The 17740-nt window shown below is 42.0% G+C and overlaps 2 protein-coding genes and 1 pseudogene across 2 annotated transcripts; 1 reads left to right on the top strand and 2 right to left on the bottom strand.

Moving 5' to 3' along the window:
- Positions 1-6733: 6733 nt before the first annotated feature.
- On the bottom strand, positions 6734-9529 carry PIGY (phosphatidylinositol glycan anchor biosynthesis class Y). The gene is made up of 2 exons (XM_009207162.1): positions 9231-9529; positions 6734-7775 (listed from the first exon to the last, which is right to left on the bottom strand). The coding sequence occupies exon 2, from the start codon at positions 7536-7538 to the stop codon at positions 7323-7325; it is 216 nt and encodes a 71-aa protein (XP_009205426.1). The 5' UTR covers positions 7539-7775; positions 9231-9529; the 3' UTR covers positions 6734-7322.
- PYURF (PIGY upstream reading frame) lies at positions 6734-9536 on the bottom strand. Its single transcript, XM_021939105.1, has 2 exons — positions 9231-9536; positions 6734-7775 (listed from the first exon to the last, which is right to left on the bottom strand). Exons 1-2 carry the CDS (start codon positions 9431-9433, stop codon positions 7634-7636), a joined length of 345 nt encoding a protein of 114 aa, XP_021794797.1. The 5' UTR covers positions 9434-9536; the 3' UTR covers positions 6734-7633.
- Positions 9537-13600: 4064 nt separating this feature from the next.
- LOC103884479 lies at positions 13601-14991 on the top strand (annotated as a pseudogene).
- The last annotated feature ends 2749 nt before the right edge of the window (positions 14992-17740 follow it).

A 17740-nucleotide genomic window follows, 5' to 3' on the forward strand; every position in this document is an offset into this window, starting at 1 on the left:
CATTCAAGTCAAGTTCTAATAATTTTAGTTTTAACATCTCTGTAACCCCACTGCTGCCAGTGCTCAAAGTTCAAGATCATCATCTACTGGCTGGGCACAGTGGCTCACACCTGTAATCCCAGCACTTTGGGACATCGAGGCGGGTGGGTCACCTGAGGTCAGGAGTTCGAGACCAGTGTGGCCAACATGGTGAAACCCTGTCTCTACCAAAAATACAATAATTAGCTGGGTATGGTGGTGGGTGCCTGTAATCCCAGCTACTCGGGGAGCTGAGGCAGAAGAATTGCTTGAACTCGAGAGGCGGAGGTTGCAGTGAGCCGAGATTGTGCCATTGCACTCCAGCCTGGGCGACAGAACAAGACTCAGTCTCAAAAAAAAAAAAAAAAATCATCTCTTGTCCCATCACTTCATTAGCCTCTCAATTGGTCTCCCTGTATCTAGACCAACACTGTCCAGCAGAGCTTGCTGTGAAGCTGGAAATCTATATCTGCACTGTCCAATAAATTGGACTCCTCTGTACATAAGGCTTAGTCTTTGAAGAATTTTGAAAAGTGAACACATTCATTGGCAGCAGTGGGAAAAACAGTCTAGAACTGTGCCGTGCTGTATTGGCTCTTTAATAAAAATTCAATACATTTAAAAGGTTCTCAGTCACAGTCACATTTCTAGTACTCAATATCTACATGTGACCAGTGGTTACTGTACTGTAAGTATGAACACTTGCCACAGCAGGGATCCGTAACACACAAACCCTCTGGAATGCTGCACGTGCTTTTTTTTCTTTTTCCTTTTTCATGGGAAAAACAACGATAGTGTTTATCAGCTGCACAAATCCAAATAATTTAAAAGTCAGGTAATAAATTCCGATTTCACTGACACTATTATTACAGCTCCCAAATCCTTCTTGATGTGCCCAGTGTACAGCTCCAGCCTCATCTCCCACTGTTTGGGAGATTTTGTTACTGTGTAAACATCACAGAGTACACTTACACGCTGTGTTTGTAAGTACACTCTGTGATATTTGCATGATGTTACAAACCTGTACAGCATGTGTACTGTACTGAACAATGTAGGCAATTGTAACACAATGGTCGATATTTGTATATCTAAAAATAGAAAAGGTACAGTAAAAATATGATATAAAAGATTTTAAAAAATGGTACTTAGCATGAATGGAGCTTGCAGGACTGAAAGTTGCTCTGAGTGAGTCAGTGAGTGAGTGGTGAGTGAATGTGAAGGCCTAGGACATTATACCACTGTAGACTTTATAAACACTGTACACTTAGGCTACACTACATTTATTTAAAAAATAAAGCAATTGCTTTACAACATTATGGCAGCTATGATGCTACTAGGTGACAGGAATTTTTAGCTCCTCATATAATCTTATGGGTTGTATATGTGGTCTGTTGTTAATGGAAACATCATTAAGCAGCCCATGATTCTATTTCAGTTTCCTGAATGGGCCAGTCTCTTCTCTGTGTTTTCACACATGCTTTTTCTTTTGCCTGGAACCCTCTTCCCATTGCACCACTCTCTCTCCCTCTTCGTCACCTCCTCTCTTCAATTCTGCCTCCTCCTCTGTCTTGGTTATTCCTATTCATTTTTCAGGATTCACTTCGGCTCTCATGGCATTCTGCTGGATGCTACCTAGCTCTGCATCTCACCAGTGCAGTTCTCTTTCTGCTTCCTTCTGAGGGCTCAGTGGCCATTGGTCCCACGAGTTAACCAAAAGTGCCATCTAGTGGCAAATGCAGAAGACAACAATCGCCTCCAAATGGAGCATTTCACTAAGAGGGACAAAACTTGGAATAGTGGACAGGCTTTCTCTACCACTACACATAGTAGGGAGAATCTACTGTGGCTCTTGGCTCTCCTAGATAGTCTCACATTCTCTACCTAACTTAAAACTCTCCCTTGGTCTGGAAGTAGGTATCGTAATTTTCACCTTACAGATGCAGTCTCAAGTTCAGAGGGGCCTCCTTAAAATTCCCTTCTTTGGGCCGGGCACGGTGGCTCACGCCTGTAATCCCAGCACTTTGGGAGGCCAAGCCGGGCGGATCACAAGGTCAGGAGATCTAGACCATCCTGCCTAATCGGTGAAATCCCGTCTCTACAAAAAATACCCGTGTGGTGGCGGGGGCCTGTAGTCCCAGCTACTTGGGAGGCTGAGACAGGAGAATGGCGTGAACCCGGGAGCAAGCCTATGTCTCAAAAACAAAACAAAACAAAACAAAACAAAACCAATCCCCTCCTTTGCAGGATTGGCAGCAAATAAAGGAGGAGAGTATGTCACATAATAGGCCAGGTTTTGCTCCCTCAGGATGGGAATTTCTCATTTAGAGCTGGTGGGAAGGATCTCATTAACAGGTGGTTAAAGATGATTTGTCAGGGATGCAGTTGAGGACACTTACAAAGAGAATCTTGTGAAGAGTCTTTTAGGAAGCAATAGGTACCCTGACATTGTGAAGTCAGTGAGTTATTGAGGAGGAGGAGTGGGGAAGAGTTTCACTAATGTAGGAATAAGACAGTGTTCCTCATGGTGAGTTTACAGTGTAACAGATGGAAGTGGTGGGGTCAAAGCCCTGGCGTGCAGCATGAGGTACATAATAGTCAGCTTGTGTCCCTATGAACAGATATGAAGCCAGGATGATCTGCTAGTGAGAAGCTTGGGAAGGAACACTAGAAACCTGTTGAATTCCCAATACAGGGTGTCATATTTCATAGGGTCACTAGAAGTAGCACAATGGGTGGACAAAATTTAGAAGGCGTAAGACCTGCATTCACTTTTGGCCATGCCTCTAACCAGCATCTGACCTCCAGCAAGTGACCTGGAACCACTGAGCCTTAGGCTGGACACTGAGATACTGCTTTTTAAATTTTCCTCTAACAACTTTATTGAGATAGAATTCACACAGCATGTAACTCAACCATATATAGTGTATAACTCAATGGTTTTTAGTATCTTCACAGAATTGTGCAAGCATCACCACAGTCAATTTTTCTGTTTGGGTTTTGTTGGTTTTTTTTTTTTTTTTTGAGACAAGGTCTTGCTGGGTTGCCCAGGCTGGAATGCGGTGGCATGATCATGGCTCACCGCATCCTTGACCTCCTGGGCTGGATCCTCCCACCTCAGCCTCCTGAGTAGCTGGGACCACAGGCACACACCACCATGCCCAGCTAATTTTTTTTATTTGTTTTTAATTTTTGTAGAGACAGGGTCTCCCTATGTTGCCCAGGCTGGTCTCGAACTCCTGGGCTCAAGCGATCCTCCCACCTTGGCCTCCCAAAGTGCCACCATAGTCCATTTTATAATATTTTTATCACCCCAAAGAGAAACCTTGTATCCTTTAGCCAAAACTGCACAATCTCCCCCTTCTTCCCCAGTTCTATGCAGCTACTAATCTACTGTCTGTCTCTAGAGATTGACTATTATGGACATTTCAAATAAATGAAATTAGACTATGTGACCTTTCATAACTGGCTTCTACGACTTAGCATAATGTTTGCAAGGTTCATCCATAGTCTAGCATGTATCACTACTTTATTACTTTATATTGCCAAATATTATTTCATTATATTCATATTACATTTTATCTATCCATTCATCAGTTTATGGACGTTTGGGTTGTTTCTGCTTTTTGGCTATTCTAAATGATGCTGCTATGAACATTTGCATACAAACTATCGTGAGTACTTAAGTTCTCACTTCTCTTGAGTATATACCTGGGAGTGAAATTGCTGGGTCATGTGGCAACTCTACATTTGACCTTTTGTGGTCTTGCCGTTTTCCAAAGAAGCTGCAACATTTTAAATTCTCACCAGCAGTGTATGAAGGCTTAAGAGGTCTTTTAAAACTGCTGATCTGTTCATAAGAATGTCAATAAGAGGCTGGGCATGGTGGCTCACTCCTGTAATCCCAGCACTTTGGGAGGCAGAGGAGGGTGGATCACTTGAGGTCGGGAGTTCAGGACCAGCCTGGCCAACATGGTGAAACCTCATCTCTACTAAAAATACAAAAATTAGCCAGGTGTGGTGGTTGCACCCCTGTAATCGCAGCTACTGGGGAGGCTGAGGCAGGAGAATCACTTGAACCCAGGAGGCGGAGGTTGCAGTGAGCAGACATCGTGCCACTGCACTCCAGCCTGGGTGAGAGTGAGACTCCATCTCAAACAACAATGACAACAACAACAAAAAAGTGTCGGTAAGATATAGAAGCATTATTTGACCTAGCCACGTATCAAGTGCGCAATTCCTTTTTCCCTCTTGCTGTGCCATTGTTACGTAATCACATCTGTATGTTACAAACTCAACACTTAGTTATAATTACTTTATATAATCTAATGTCTCTTAAACTGAGAAAAGGAGAGCAAGTATATATTTATAGCATTCATTACATTAATATTATTTACCTCTTGTGGTTCTCTTCGTGTATTTCTATGAATTCAAGTTACTATCTGGTATCATTTTCATACTGCAAATACAGCTTTGCTTACCTCCATTTCCTTTGTGATGTTAATACTAAATATGTTATCTATGTTACAGGCTCCCATATACAATGCATCTTGCGTATACATGGTTTTTTTCTGTAATTGCCCTATAAATAAGAATGACGAAATACGCATTTATACTGTCTTTTATAATTACATAATTACCTTTACTATGCTGATGGCCTGTGCCTCCTGGGAGGTACCATAACCCTCAACTAGGAGCTGGGGGAAGAGCAAGCCCTGTGTTCCTGACTGCACCCTCCTGGAGTGGCCATTGCCGAGCTGAAAGGGAGCAAAAAGAAATGGTTGCTGGGTCAGATGACAAAAACTTGCTGTTCTTATTAAGTTTCAGTAGGTTTCCTTGAATGTTTCTTCATTTAATGAGCTGTATGCCCTTAGGACAATTTCCAGATTCTTTAAATGGTTGTTTTGTTTATAATTTTCAATAGTTAGGCTTGTTTCACTGGCGAATGGGTTCACAAAGTTCCTCACATGGTCTCTAGAAGTATCACTTAGTTCTTTACAAAGTACCCTCACATATAAAATTTTATTTGATCCTCACCATTTTATGAAACAAGGGTAAGGACTTTTTAGCCCTAAAAATGAGGCCCAGAATGCTAAGAAACTTGGCTGAAGTTATAAGGCTTCTCAGAGCCATGTGTTCATTCAGGAGGCACTTACTGCCTGCTCTGTGCTAAACATTAGATTTAAAATGTTCAGCATTTACTGTATAGACAGGAGACAAAAACCACACAATTGCAGCACAAGGTTAAGTGCTAGAATAAAGTGTACAGTGCCTTAAGCAATAAGAAGGACACTGGCTGGGTGTAGTGGCTCACTCCTGTAATCCCAGCACTTTGGGAGACCGAGGCGGGTAGATCGCTTGAGCCCAGGAGTTGAGACCAGCCTGGACAACATGGTGAAACCCCATGTCTACAAAAAAATACAAAAAAAATTAGCCGGGTATGGTGGCAGGTGACTGTAGTCCCAGCTACTTGGGAGGCTGAGGTGGGAGAATCACTTGACTCAGGAGGTGGAGGCTGCAGTGAGCCATGATCGTACCATGCCACTGCACTCCAGCCTGGGCAAAAGAGTGAAATCCTGTCTCAAAAAAAAAAAAAAAAAAAAGCAGGGGGATGGCCACCTAGTCCAGTCTTGAATAAAAATTAGAAACTAAGCATTTTGATTCTTGTTGTTCTTATAAATAGAAAGGACCAAATAATACAAAATAAAGTGGCACATGGCATGGTAGTTAAGACTGAAGCAGATGGCTAGATGGTTTACATTTCAATCCAATTATTAGCTATGTTACCTTGGGTAAGTCACTTAATCTCTCTGTGCTTGTTTCCTTATCTGTAAAATGGTGCTAATATTACCTACTCCTTAGGGTTATAAGATTGAAGACACAGCACTATGTTTATAATTGTACCTGGTGTATGTTTATACTATAACGACTGATAGCTACATAAATTATATTAGTGAGAGGATGGTGTTAAATACTAAACTCCCCAAGGGCATGCGTGTCAGTGTTTCCTAAAATGGTCAAACGCTCAACTTCCCCAAAAGCTGAAATTGAAGTTGACTTCTTGAGATAGAGTATGTACTTTTCAGAATTGTTTCCTTTTCCCTGACTTGGTTAAGTGTGAGATTTAGGGTTAACTGAAAAGAACAACTCTTCAGGAAATACCTGGGAACCTGTAGTCTTCCAGGTTATCTGTATGTTGCCATAGGGTAATTTTAACATGTCATTTATACTACAGTATACCCTGAATTAATTCAAAAGAAAACACATCTAACATGTCTTAATTTTTTGATGCAGAAGAATCACTGTTTCAGGTTTCTGTTAACATAAGATTCCAATAAAAATAAAGTTTGTATTCGGTTCTTAGGTTTCTCTGGGTTAACTACTGAAACACACTATACTTCAGAAGTATTATACTATGCTCAATTAGTCTTACTGAAAGTTCTGGAAAATCAGAGGCTATTAATGTGTCGATGCTCATGCCCTTAGTGGTGTTATTCAGCGTCCTGGGAAAATAAACTGAAATGTGGCTCAAAATATGGCTCTAAGCTCAACAGGGCACAATCCACTACTTGCAAGTCTTCCCATCCCCTACTTTCCTAGGAAATGATTCTATTTTAGGCATTAAGTACCTCTCTAAACACAGCTACATTCAGTGCAGTTTTACAACTTCCCTTAGTATCAATAACACTTCTGTGACCAAACAAATAAACAAAACAAATGATTACAAACTGGTTTATTTTGTATGGGAAAGTGTCAACATCTTTATTGCTAATATAAGCATTTAATGTCAAAGAAATGAAGGTAATTTTACAAACTCAATTTTTGTAAGTACATGAAATTTCTATTTCATTATATGGTTTTGTATCACATTCGTTCAAATGCATTTCTCTCCCTTACAGGGACTATTCCAACATCACTCCTTTGGAATTATTTCAGTCATCCCTAACATGTGACTTTACCAAAGACCTTGAAGCTAAACAAACAAGCAAAACAAAATTTCAATGACTCTTAGATGAATGGAATAAGAAATAGTCATCACATGTCAATTAGGGATGTTTATCTCCAACAAGACACTGTCAAAATGTTTCTTCTGATACAGCAGTTATAAGTCAGAGCCTTCAAAAAACAAGGGCAGAACAAGAGCACAATAAAAGAAGCACCTGCAACTTAAGCCTCCCACAGTCCTAAGCCTGATATGCGCAAAGCAAAGCCTCTTTCCCACAAACTCAATTCCATTCATTTGAGCTTTCAGAGATAGATGCCCAAGAACTACCATTAATGTATACAGCATATTGACTCTAGTTGCATCAATTATGCCTGAAGAGTTTAATACCCATCCAAGTCCAAAGGTGGAAGAATACATACACTGGTATGGTAATAGGCAAGAGCAGGCTGTAAAAGCAAAGGCTGGCTGTGCTAGTGCAGCCCTGTGGGAAGTTTTCTTCCACAGAGGCTGAGTAGAACAGTCCTGTTAAAGAAACCAGTGGAATAAGAACAGTCAATGTAGGAAGAGACAGAAACATTCTTCTCTTCCACTTATTACCTGCCACTGTGTTTTAAAAGGTATATGGTACTAAGAAAAGTTGGCTGTTGCGTTTTATGTTTTTTTAATTATGAACTAGCGCTGCTCCACTTCTTCCTGCTTCTTACTTTGATGCGTCATCCTAGCTGCCTGTGGTATCATATTAGGAATCCCATCAATGATTGGATAAGCTATTCCCAACTCTTCATTAATCAATTCATTTGTTGATGCTTCATATCTGGGGTGGAAAAAAAAAAAGAACAAAATGAGTTGTGGAAAAATAAAATAATTGAAGAGCCTGATTTTCAACAAATACCACCATTTATCCAATTCTTGGTATGGAGTTAATCCCAGAATAGTCTTCTTTAACTAAAAGCAACGATAGCCAATTCAACCTTTTATCTTAGAAAAATTCTCTTAGAATCTATAATGATTCCCATTTTAGTCAGTTTCTCTCATATTCTCTTTTTCACCTTATTCACAAGTTATTCCTTAATTTTTTTTTTCATACTAGTCAGAAAAGATCCCCCTCTCTTATCCAAATATTCCTTCATTACTTTGGTCAAGCCCCAAATCATCCCTGTTAATTTACTACTGGAATAAACACTAGAGAAAAATCAACTTCTTCGTTTTAGAATAAATGCTAAGTAGAAAAACTTAACTAATCCATTAGAAGGAAATCACTGGAAAAGGTGAGAGGGCAGAAATGAGAAAACTTTGGAAAGCAGTAAGTCTGCAGTGAGCTAGTTATAAACGCAAATCAAATAATTTCAAGGTTTGAGAAAACTGAATATGTTTATTATGGGAAAAAAGAAATATGAAAAATTGCTAGCAATCTGCCACTCAAAGATAACCACTGACAACGTTTTGGTGTTTCGTTTATGCGATTTGTAATACTAGCGTTAGTGTTGTCAATATTCCATTTTTGGGAGCTTGGAAACTGTAGAGCTGTCTTCCCAAAAACTAGGTTAAAGAGGCTTCTAAGAAATCTGCTAGGCCACAACTAAGAGCCACCAGGCAGCATACACAGCTGAATTGCTTAAGATTGTCAGGCACCAGTTGTACAAGACACTTTCACAAGAATCTGGAGGGTAAAATACTTTTCATTATCTTGGCTTAAAAACCGGATGGCTTTGGACTTGTCCTGAATCGCAGTAATTCAAGAACCTGGTTTTAGAGACCATTTAAGAACACAAGTAAGCTGGGCGTGGGGGCGGCGCCTGTCTCCCGACTCCTGAGGAGGCTGAGGTGGGAGTTCTAGGCCAGTCTGGGCAACGTAGGGGGGCACCCTGTCTCTTAAAAGGAAAAAAAAAATACAAATGTTCAGGTCCCATCCCCCGAGCATTCCAAGTCTGCCCGTCTTGGAGGCTGCAGGGGAATCGGCATTTTTAAAACGGTCCCCGGGTGATTGCAAAGAGCAGCCGGTCGCGAAGCCTAAAACGCTTCGAGCCATTCCGGCAGGCTGGCTATGTGCTCTGGGAGATGTGGGACGCGGCTCCCCTGGCCTCCGGTCTCCCCCGTTCTGCCCGCCGCAGCGGGAGGTGCATGCACCGGCGGGGACAGAGTCCAGAATATGGCAGCGGAGAGTATTGACCGACCTACAAGTCCCCAGTGGCTGAGACAGGCCGCGGTCCACCACTCCCTTTCCGCCCACCGGGAGGCTGCGAAGGAAGGGCCAAGACCAGCGAGTCACCTGAGCGGCTTCTTGGAGAGCGGGCACACCAGGAACTCCAGCAGCGCCGGATCGAAGGCGCGGGGCGGCTCCTCCGTCTTGTTGCTCCGGTCGGCCAAAGGCCGCGAGCCCGACGCGTGCAGACACCTACAGGCGACCGCGGACCGCGCTGCGCTAGTTTGCCGCAGCGCTGAGGCGAGCCTGCCGCGTGCTGCGCTCAGCATGGTCTGGCAGCCGGAGACCAGGCCTCACTGCGCCTCCGCCAGCCGGGGCCGAGCTCCTCGCTCCGCGGTAGTCCAAGCCAGCCGACGAGGCCCCGCCCCCTGGTGCTCTGGGAAACGCTGCCGGTGAGTAGGCGGGGCGGGCGCTTTGGTTCCGAGGGTGCTCCTGCTCCGACTGCTTTTCCCACGGACGTCATCTGCAGGCCGTAGGACAGCCCCAGGGCTGAGGCCTCTAGTGGGTGCCCCGCCGCCTTACCAGACTACAAACTAAATCAGTGTTTAAGTCGAGGTGTCTGGGCTTTCACCGGGGCCTGTGGCAGAGATGCTAGGAAGCCAGTGGCCAGATCTCAGAGTTGTAGGGAGTTAGGCTTGGACCTACGTGGTTACCTCCAAGTGAAGTTTCAAACACACTGTCATGTATTGTATTGAATGTATTGCCATGGATGTATTGAAAGCGTTCATTTGTTTCATGTACGTCTTTACTATACCATTGGTTTCTGTAATCTTGTTGACTTCTTTCTGTCTCATTTGAAAAAGTGAGAACCTGGAAGGAATGGTCTAGGCCTCTGACCCTCCAAAATATATAAATTCTTCCTTCCTGAGACCCAGTCATTGTGAAGTATTTGCGTAATAAAGCACAACTAATTTACTTCTATCAATGAGCTTGGAGGCCGCAAAGGGCCTAAATAACTGTGTAACAGGCAGATGTCTGTTAGTCAAATGGGTGATCCATTCAGTGAATTTGTATCCCAGGTTTGCTTCCGACTCTCGGACTCTCCGAGGAAGTGATGCATGTTAGATCTCTTTCTTACAGTGTAGTAGATGGGAACTTGGGCTCTGGGGCCTGACAGCTTGGTTTCCTGTCCACAGTTTAGTAGCCGGATTACTTCGGCAAGTGACTTAACTGCTCATTTTACTTATCTGTATAAGATTAATAATTGTACCTACCTTGTTCTGTCAAGGTAGGGGATAAATGTGATTGTGCATTCGAAGAACATTTAGAAAAGTACCTGGCACAAATTAGTGCTCCATTAATGTTGTCTATTTTTATTTTTATTTCATCTAGTTTTTCCATGTCCGAAGACTCAAAGTTTCTTGTTAGTCATCTATTTTTTCCCTCCGTTCTGCTGAATATCAACCTGAACTTTTTTTTGCATCTCTGGGCATTATCATTTCACACTTTGAGTTCCTGGGGCTGGAAGGAAAGAATATGAAAATATGTTTATATTTTCAAATTTCTCTCCCACTCCAATGTAAAAATAAATTGAGAAATGTTTATGCGTTCATCCTAATTTTTTGTCTATTTGTTTTTTGGGCCATCCTGTTTTTTTAAAAAAAAGTTAATTTTTTGATGTTCTTTGTTCACTAATGCTCAGGAGATTTTCTAAGGTTAATGTAGTTTATAGGATACCAAAAAGGAAACACTTCTACTGGATAGATATTTAAGAGATAATGAAAGTCTCCGGTTGCCACACCTTCCTTCCCCCACAAAGAAATCTTTCATAGTCGGTTATTAGAGTCACTAAGGGACTAGAGAATAGGGCAGTTATCAGGACTTACTCCCCCAGTCACTAACGGACTAGAGAATAGGGCAGTTACCAGGACTTACCCTCAAGGGAAACTACTGTAAAGTTCCTATGTCACCTTCACACTATTTCCGACTAGGGCAGTAGCAGGAATTAATTTTCAGTTGAAGTCAGTTGATACTTTGGGCTCAAGGGAAGGGGTGAACTGTAGGAAAGATAAATTTCTGCTTAAGGAGAAACAGCACTTGACTTCTGCCAGCACTGAGTGGGCCCAACCCTTGGCCCTTGTTGGGTAGGGGAAGGCACCCACGCTTAAGCCTCAGCTAGCTTGGCTGACATGCCTCAACTAGCTTGGCTGACAGATCTCTATCAACTGGGTTTTCTAACCAGTTATAAATAAATTAGTTTCAGTTTGCCTGCACATAGAGCGTTTGAGGCAATTCCGTTTACTTTATTTAGGGGAAGAATAGAGAGTAACAGCAAAGTATTGAAAACATCCTCAAATTTATAACACCAGAAATCAACAACCAATATTTAAGGAACATCTGAATGTATGACTGTCACCATGTGCGTATTAAGTTGCAACATATCAAAGCAAATTGTCCCTAAATAGCCCTTAGTAATACGATTCATTTCTGCCCGTAGTATACTAAGCTAAATGTAGATGATAGTATAGGATCATGGGACTGGAACTGGGCTTTTAAAAGTTAGTCCCTTTTCACTGTTCACATGGCTATGACCTTTCCTGTCACATAGGCCTGTGCACAATAACCTGATGGTTTCTGAGCTCAGATACAGTATACCTGTGTGACCTTGGAGAAGCTACTTAAGTTCTCCCCCTCAACCTTCTCACTTGTGAAATACAATAACAATAGTATGTAACTTATGGTGTTTGAACAGACTAAATAAAACAATTCAAGTAAAACAGTACAGGGGCTAACACATCTAAAGAACGTTGTTAGCAATAAAATTATTTATTATGGTGAAACTAGTAAACATTCTGATGAAAAGGGAAAGCACAAGGTACTTCTGGGACACTCTTTTTAACTGAAATGGAATTTTTCTAATTTCCAATATGGATACTATTGAAACAATTATTGGATTATCACACATATGAAGTTAGAAATCTCTAGGCAGAAGAGGGGCTGGACTATGTATTTTAACAAAGCCCATCAATTCCAAATTTGGGGGGATTGAAATTTATGAACCTGTAATCCAAAGAAATGAGTCAGGCCGGGCGCGGTGGCTCAAGCCTGTAATCCCAGCACTTTGGGAGGCCGAGATGGGCGGATCACGAGGTCAGGAGATCGAGACCATCCTGGCTAACACGGTGAAACCCCGTCTCTACTAAGAAATACAAAAAATAGGCCGGGCGAGGTGGCAGCGCCTGTAGTCCCAGCTACTCGGGAGGCTGAGGCCGGAGAATGGCGTGAACCCGGGAGGCGGAGCTTGCAGTGAGCTGAGATCCGGCCACTGCACTCCAGCCTGGGCGACAGCGCGAGACTCAGTCTCAAAAAAAAAAAAAAAAAAAAAAAAAAAAAAAAAAAAAAAAAGAAATGAGTCAAAGTAAATTTTCCACTAGATGGCATCATTTACTATTTGAATTAACATTTACCTCTGCTTGATTTTTTCTCTCTGTGATTACAAAGATTTACTTTCGTTTTGTCAATTGTTTCTTAATTTGATGACACTTATTTTTTATTTTTATTTTATTTTCTTGAGATAGATTCTCTCTGTGTCACCCAGGATGGAGTACAGTGGTGCAGCCATGGCTCACTGCAACCTTGACCTCCCAGGCTCAAGCAATCCTGGCACTTCAGCCTCTGGGTAGCTGGGACCACAGGTGCACGCCACCACGCCCAGCTAACTTTTGTATTTTTTATAGAGCTGGTGTTTCACGTTGCCCAGGCTGGTCTGGAACTCCTGAGCTCAAGCAATTCACCCACGTTGGCCTCCCAAAGTGCTAGGATTACAGGCATGAGCCACTGTGCCCAGCCCAACACTTATTTTAAAAACAAAAATCATAAAAGTCTTACTAATAAATTTTAATTATAATGAGTTTATTAAAATCAAGTTTACAATAGATAAATGGACAAAATATTTGAAAAGAAAAATTCACAAAAAAGAAAATACAGTTGATCAATAAACACATTAAAAAAAATTATCCTCAATAGTAAAGTTGTAATGCTAGTTTCAAACATCAAATAAGTTTTGAAATAACCCTAGACATGAATGTTACCAGCCTTGTCTTGGCCATCTGAAGGATAATCACAAATTCTCTCTGAAGGGCTGAGGACTAGTGCCTGAAAAAGGGCCAGAATATCCCAGCATGGGCACGAGAAGCTTGAAATTGTGGAAGTATGTCCTGTTTTTCTTTTTCTTTCTCTCTTTCTCTCGTTCTTTCTTTCTTTCTTTTTTTTTTCTTTTTTTTGAGACAGGATCTTGCTCTATCTCCCAGGCTGGAGTGCAGTGGCTCCATCATAGCTCACTGCAGCTTGAACTTCTGGGCTCAAGCAATCTCCCACCTCAGCCTCCCAAGTAGCTGGGACCACAGGCATGCACAGGCACCACCACACCCAGCTAATTAAAAAAAATTTTTTTGTAGACTCAGGGTCTCACTATGTTGCCCAGGCTGGTCTCAAGCGATCCTGCCACCTCAGCCTCCCAAAGTCCTGGGATTACAGGCGTGAGCCACTGCGCACGGCCCAACTTGCTCTTTCGGTTCTGTGGCTGCTGCACTTTTAGGGGATGTACCCGCTGACCCACAACAGCTTGGGAGTGCTCTTCCATAAGCTCCCCTCCCTCACGCTGTGCAATGAGCTTGTCCTCTCATCGTGGGCTCCATTATCACAGTGGTTGCCTTCCTGGGCTGCGTAGGCTCTGTCAAGAAAAACAGGTGTCTGCTTACGTCCTTGTTCATTCTGCTGCTAATTATCCTCCTTGCTAAGGTGACTTTGGCCATCCTGCACTTTGTTTACGAACAGAAGCTGAATGTATAGGTAGCTGAGGGCCTGACGGATGGCATCTGCCATTACCACTGGGACAACAGCACCAAGGCGATGTGCGACTCCATCCAGTCATTTCTGCACTGTTGTGGCCTAAATAGCAAGAGTGATTGGTCCAGTGGGCAACAAGCATCTTGCCCTTCAGATCCAAAAGTGAAAGGTTGCTATGCAAAAGCGAGACTGTAATTTCATGACAATTTCTTGTATATCAGAATCATCACCATCTGTGTATATGTGCTATTCAGGTGGTGAGGACGTCCTTTGCACTGACTCTGAACAGCCAGATTGATAAAACCAGTCAGGCCCTGGGGGTGTGACCTGCAACTGCCCTGTGCTGGGGAGACTCGTTTCATCTTTGGAAATCCAAAACCATTTATAGCATGAAGTTCTAAATGGTCACCTGCTGGACTGCCTATCCTCCCATCCCTTCACTTTTTAGGTGCCTGTCTTATACAGCCAGAAAATAAGGTGTTGGCTAGGAACTTTCCATCTCAGACAGCAAAACAACCTTTCACCTACTGATGGCAGCAGCCACGTCTCTCAAGGTGGTAACAGTAATACGTGGGCATTTTTTTTAGACATGAAAGGCCAAGAGAAACTGTGGAACTGATGGCTCAAGATCAAAGAGTGGGTCCAGGATATGAAGTTTTTAACCTTCCCATTGTCAAATTAGTCTCTGGCCTCTATGTCATGCCCAGTATGCTCTGCAAAGTCAAGCAAGAGACAAGCTGAAGAGGGTTCTAGGTCCAGGCTCATGGCACCATTGTCACAACCCTGTTTCTCTTTGACGAAAGGTGGTGGCTATAGGAATTACAGAGTGCTCTTTCTCCAAAGGGCAAGGTTTCATTTCCATTTCTTTGTTAAGGGCCTCATCAATTTATTCTGTCTTTCCACGAAAAATTATCCAGTGATTTATATCCTGACTTCAACCAGTTACTTAGCTGATAATCACGTGCACGAGACTTCTTCTGGTGTTATTTCTCTATTAGCTAACATTTTGTTAATATACTATTTTGCTCTTCGATAAATAAAAGTGATCTTAATTTTTTAAAAAATCAAAGAAGTTTCCATTTCTCATCTATCAAAATAGTAAATATTTTAAAAATGTAATTCTTAATGTTTATGAATAAATGAATAAAGTATCAACTTATTGATTTATTGAATGCCCACTATGTGGCAGGCATGCACCATTATTCAGATTTAAAAATAAAAACTCATAATAACAGAAACAATTATAATAAGTGAAAAACAAGCAGGACACAAAAATGTATGCACAAAGATTATACTTTTAAACCAAGAACTTCGGCATAGGGGCAAAAAACAAATAACAACCAAAATGTTGGCTGAGTGCTGTTACTTACACCTGTAATCCTGCACAAGGCAGGAGGATTGCTTGAGGCCAGGAGTTCAAGACCAGACTGAGCAACTTAGCAAGACTCCATTTCTACAAAAAATAAAAAAGTTATCTGGCTGTGGCAGTGCCTGCAGTACTAGTTATTCAGGAGGCTGAGGAAGGAGGATCACTTGGGCCCAGGAGTTCAAGGTTACAGTAAGGTATGACGGCACCACTGCACTCTAGCCTGGGTGACATAGCAAGACCCTATCTCTAAAAAATAAAAAAATAGGCCAGGCACAGTGGCTCACACCCACAATCCCAGCACTTTTGGAGGCTGAGGCAAGTGGATCACGAGGTCAGGAGTTCAAGACCAGCCTGGCCAAGATGGTGAAACCCCGTCTCTACTAAAAATGCAAAAATTAGCTAGGCATGGTGGCAGGCACCAGTAATCCCAGTTACTTGGGAGGCTGAGCCAGGAGAATCACTTGAAACTGTGTAGCAGAGGTTGCAGTGAGCTGAGATCACACCACTGCACTCCAGCCTGGGCAATAGAGAGAGACAGAGAGACCATGTCTCAAAAAAAAAAAAAAGTTGGTTCTTTTTAGCTGGTTGAAATATTGCTGAATTGTTCTTTAAATGTTTCTCTATTTAAAATTTTTTATTTAATAAAGTAGTTTTAAAATATAAACGTTACCAGTTCATAATTGATAAAATACTTTATTTCAAAACTATTGATTCGGTTCAGTAAATATTGATCACTTCCTGTGTTCTCAGATCATATTAGGAGGTGAAAAGGAGGGGTATAAAAGCATATAAGATGCTATTCTGGCTCACGCCTGTAATCCAGCACTTTGGGAGGCTGAGGCAGGCGGATCACCTGAGGAGTTCAAGACCATCTTGGCCTGGCCAACATAGTGAAACCCTGTCTCTACTAAAAGTACAAAACATTAGCTGGGTGTGGTGGCGGTACCTGTAATCCCAGCTACTCAGGAGGCTGAAGCAAGAGAATTGCTTGAACCAGGGAGGTGGAGGTTGCAGTGAGCCGAGATGGTGCCACTGCACTCCAGCCTCGGTGACAGAGTGAGACTCCATCTCCAAAAATAAATAAATAAATAAATAAAACATGCTATCCCTATTTTCAAAGTATTTATAATCTTAAGTGAAGTAAACAGCACAGGATAAAGGTAAATAAAAAATTCAGGTTTACATATAATGCGTTCTTCTGTGTATTCATTCAACATTTGTTGAACTTATACTTTATATGAGGCTCACAAAAAGGCTGTGCCAAAGGCCTAAGGAGGGCTTAGGGGAGTGTCAGTATAGGTCTTATAGCCGTAACAAATTATTTATTGAGACCTCAGGAGACACCCATTTTATCTCCTTTCATCGTTTTTTAATCCACAAAAACAATTTTAACTTTGCAAGTAGAATCTAAAATTTGCTAGGCAGAGATGAGTACGATGAGCCATCAATGCTATGCTACAGCTCAGGCAAGAGTGAATAATATGGACTTAAGTAGATATTGTAGGGCTGCATATTAATATACATTTTAAATGCCTTCTGTGTATAACTATAAGATTTCAGAACTGATCACGAAAATGGCCAGGTTTGATCTTAAGCCTAAAAGTTCAACATAATTAAGATATGAATATATGGAAAGAGGAATAGTATTTTATTTTTTGTTTTTATTCTTTTTGAGACAGAGTCTAGCTCTGTTGCCCAGGCTGGAGTGCAGTGGTGCAATTTCAGCTCACTGCAACCTCTACCTTCCAGGTTCAAGCGATTCTCCTGGCCTCAGTTTCCCAAGCAGCTGGGACCACAGGTGTGTGCCACCACATCATGCCTGGCTAATTTTTTTGTATTTTTAATGGAGATGGGGTTTCACCATGTTGGCCAGGCTGGTCTTGAACTCCTGACCTCAGGTGGTCCGCCCTCCTCAGCCTCCCAAAGTGCTGGGATTATAGGCATGACCCACCATGCCTGGCACAAACAGTATTTTTTAAAATTTTTTTGTAGAGACAGGGGTTGTGCTATGTTGTCTGGGTTAGTTGAACTGGCCTCAACCTGTCCTCCCTCCTTGTCCTCCCAGAGTTCTGGGATTACAGGCATGAGCCACCATGTGCAGCCAATAGTATTTCTTAATGGGAGTCATCACCACTATTTTGTTCTTTAAAATATCCTATTCATACATATTTTGAAATATAAACTTTAAAAATAAGAAAAGAGGTCGCTAAAACTATAAATATATCACAAGAAAATATCCAGATAAGCAACTCCACATGATATTAATTTGTCTATTTAGAACAAATGAAATCAAGAAAAAATTGCAGTTCTGTCCAACTCAGCTTGAAATCTGTGGTGGCCGTTGCTCTCTCAACCTCCATCTGAAGATGAGCTATTGCTCTCTCAACCCTCCTACTTGAAGAAGTTGGAAAACGAGCAA

Source organism: Papio anubis, chromosome 3, assembly GCF_008728515.1.
Source record: "Papio anubis isolate 15944 chromosome 3, Panubis1.0, whole genome shotgun sequence".
NCBI lineage: Eukaryota > Metazoa > Chordata > Mammalia > Primates > Cercopithecidae > Papio > Papio anubis.

Bases quoted from the DNA above. Each gene is read 5' to 3' on its own strand.
- PIGY (XM_009207162.1), bottom strand. From the start codon at position 7,538: ATGTTTCTGTCTCTTCCTACATTGACTGTTCTTATTCCACTGGTTTCT.
- PYURF (XM_021939105.1), bottom strand. From the start codon at position 9,433: ATGCTGAGCGCAGCACGCGGCAGGCTCGCCTCAGCGCTGCGGCAAACT. The intron at 7,776-9,230 runs GTGACTCGCTGG...TTTCCACCCCAG, and splicing joins CTCTCCAAGAAGCCGCTCAG to ATATGAAGCATCAACAAATG.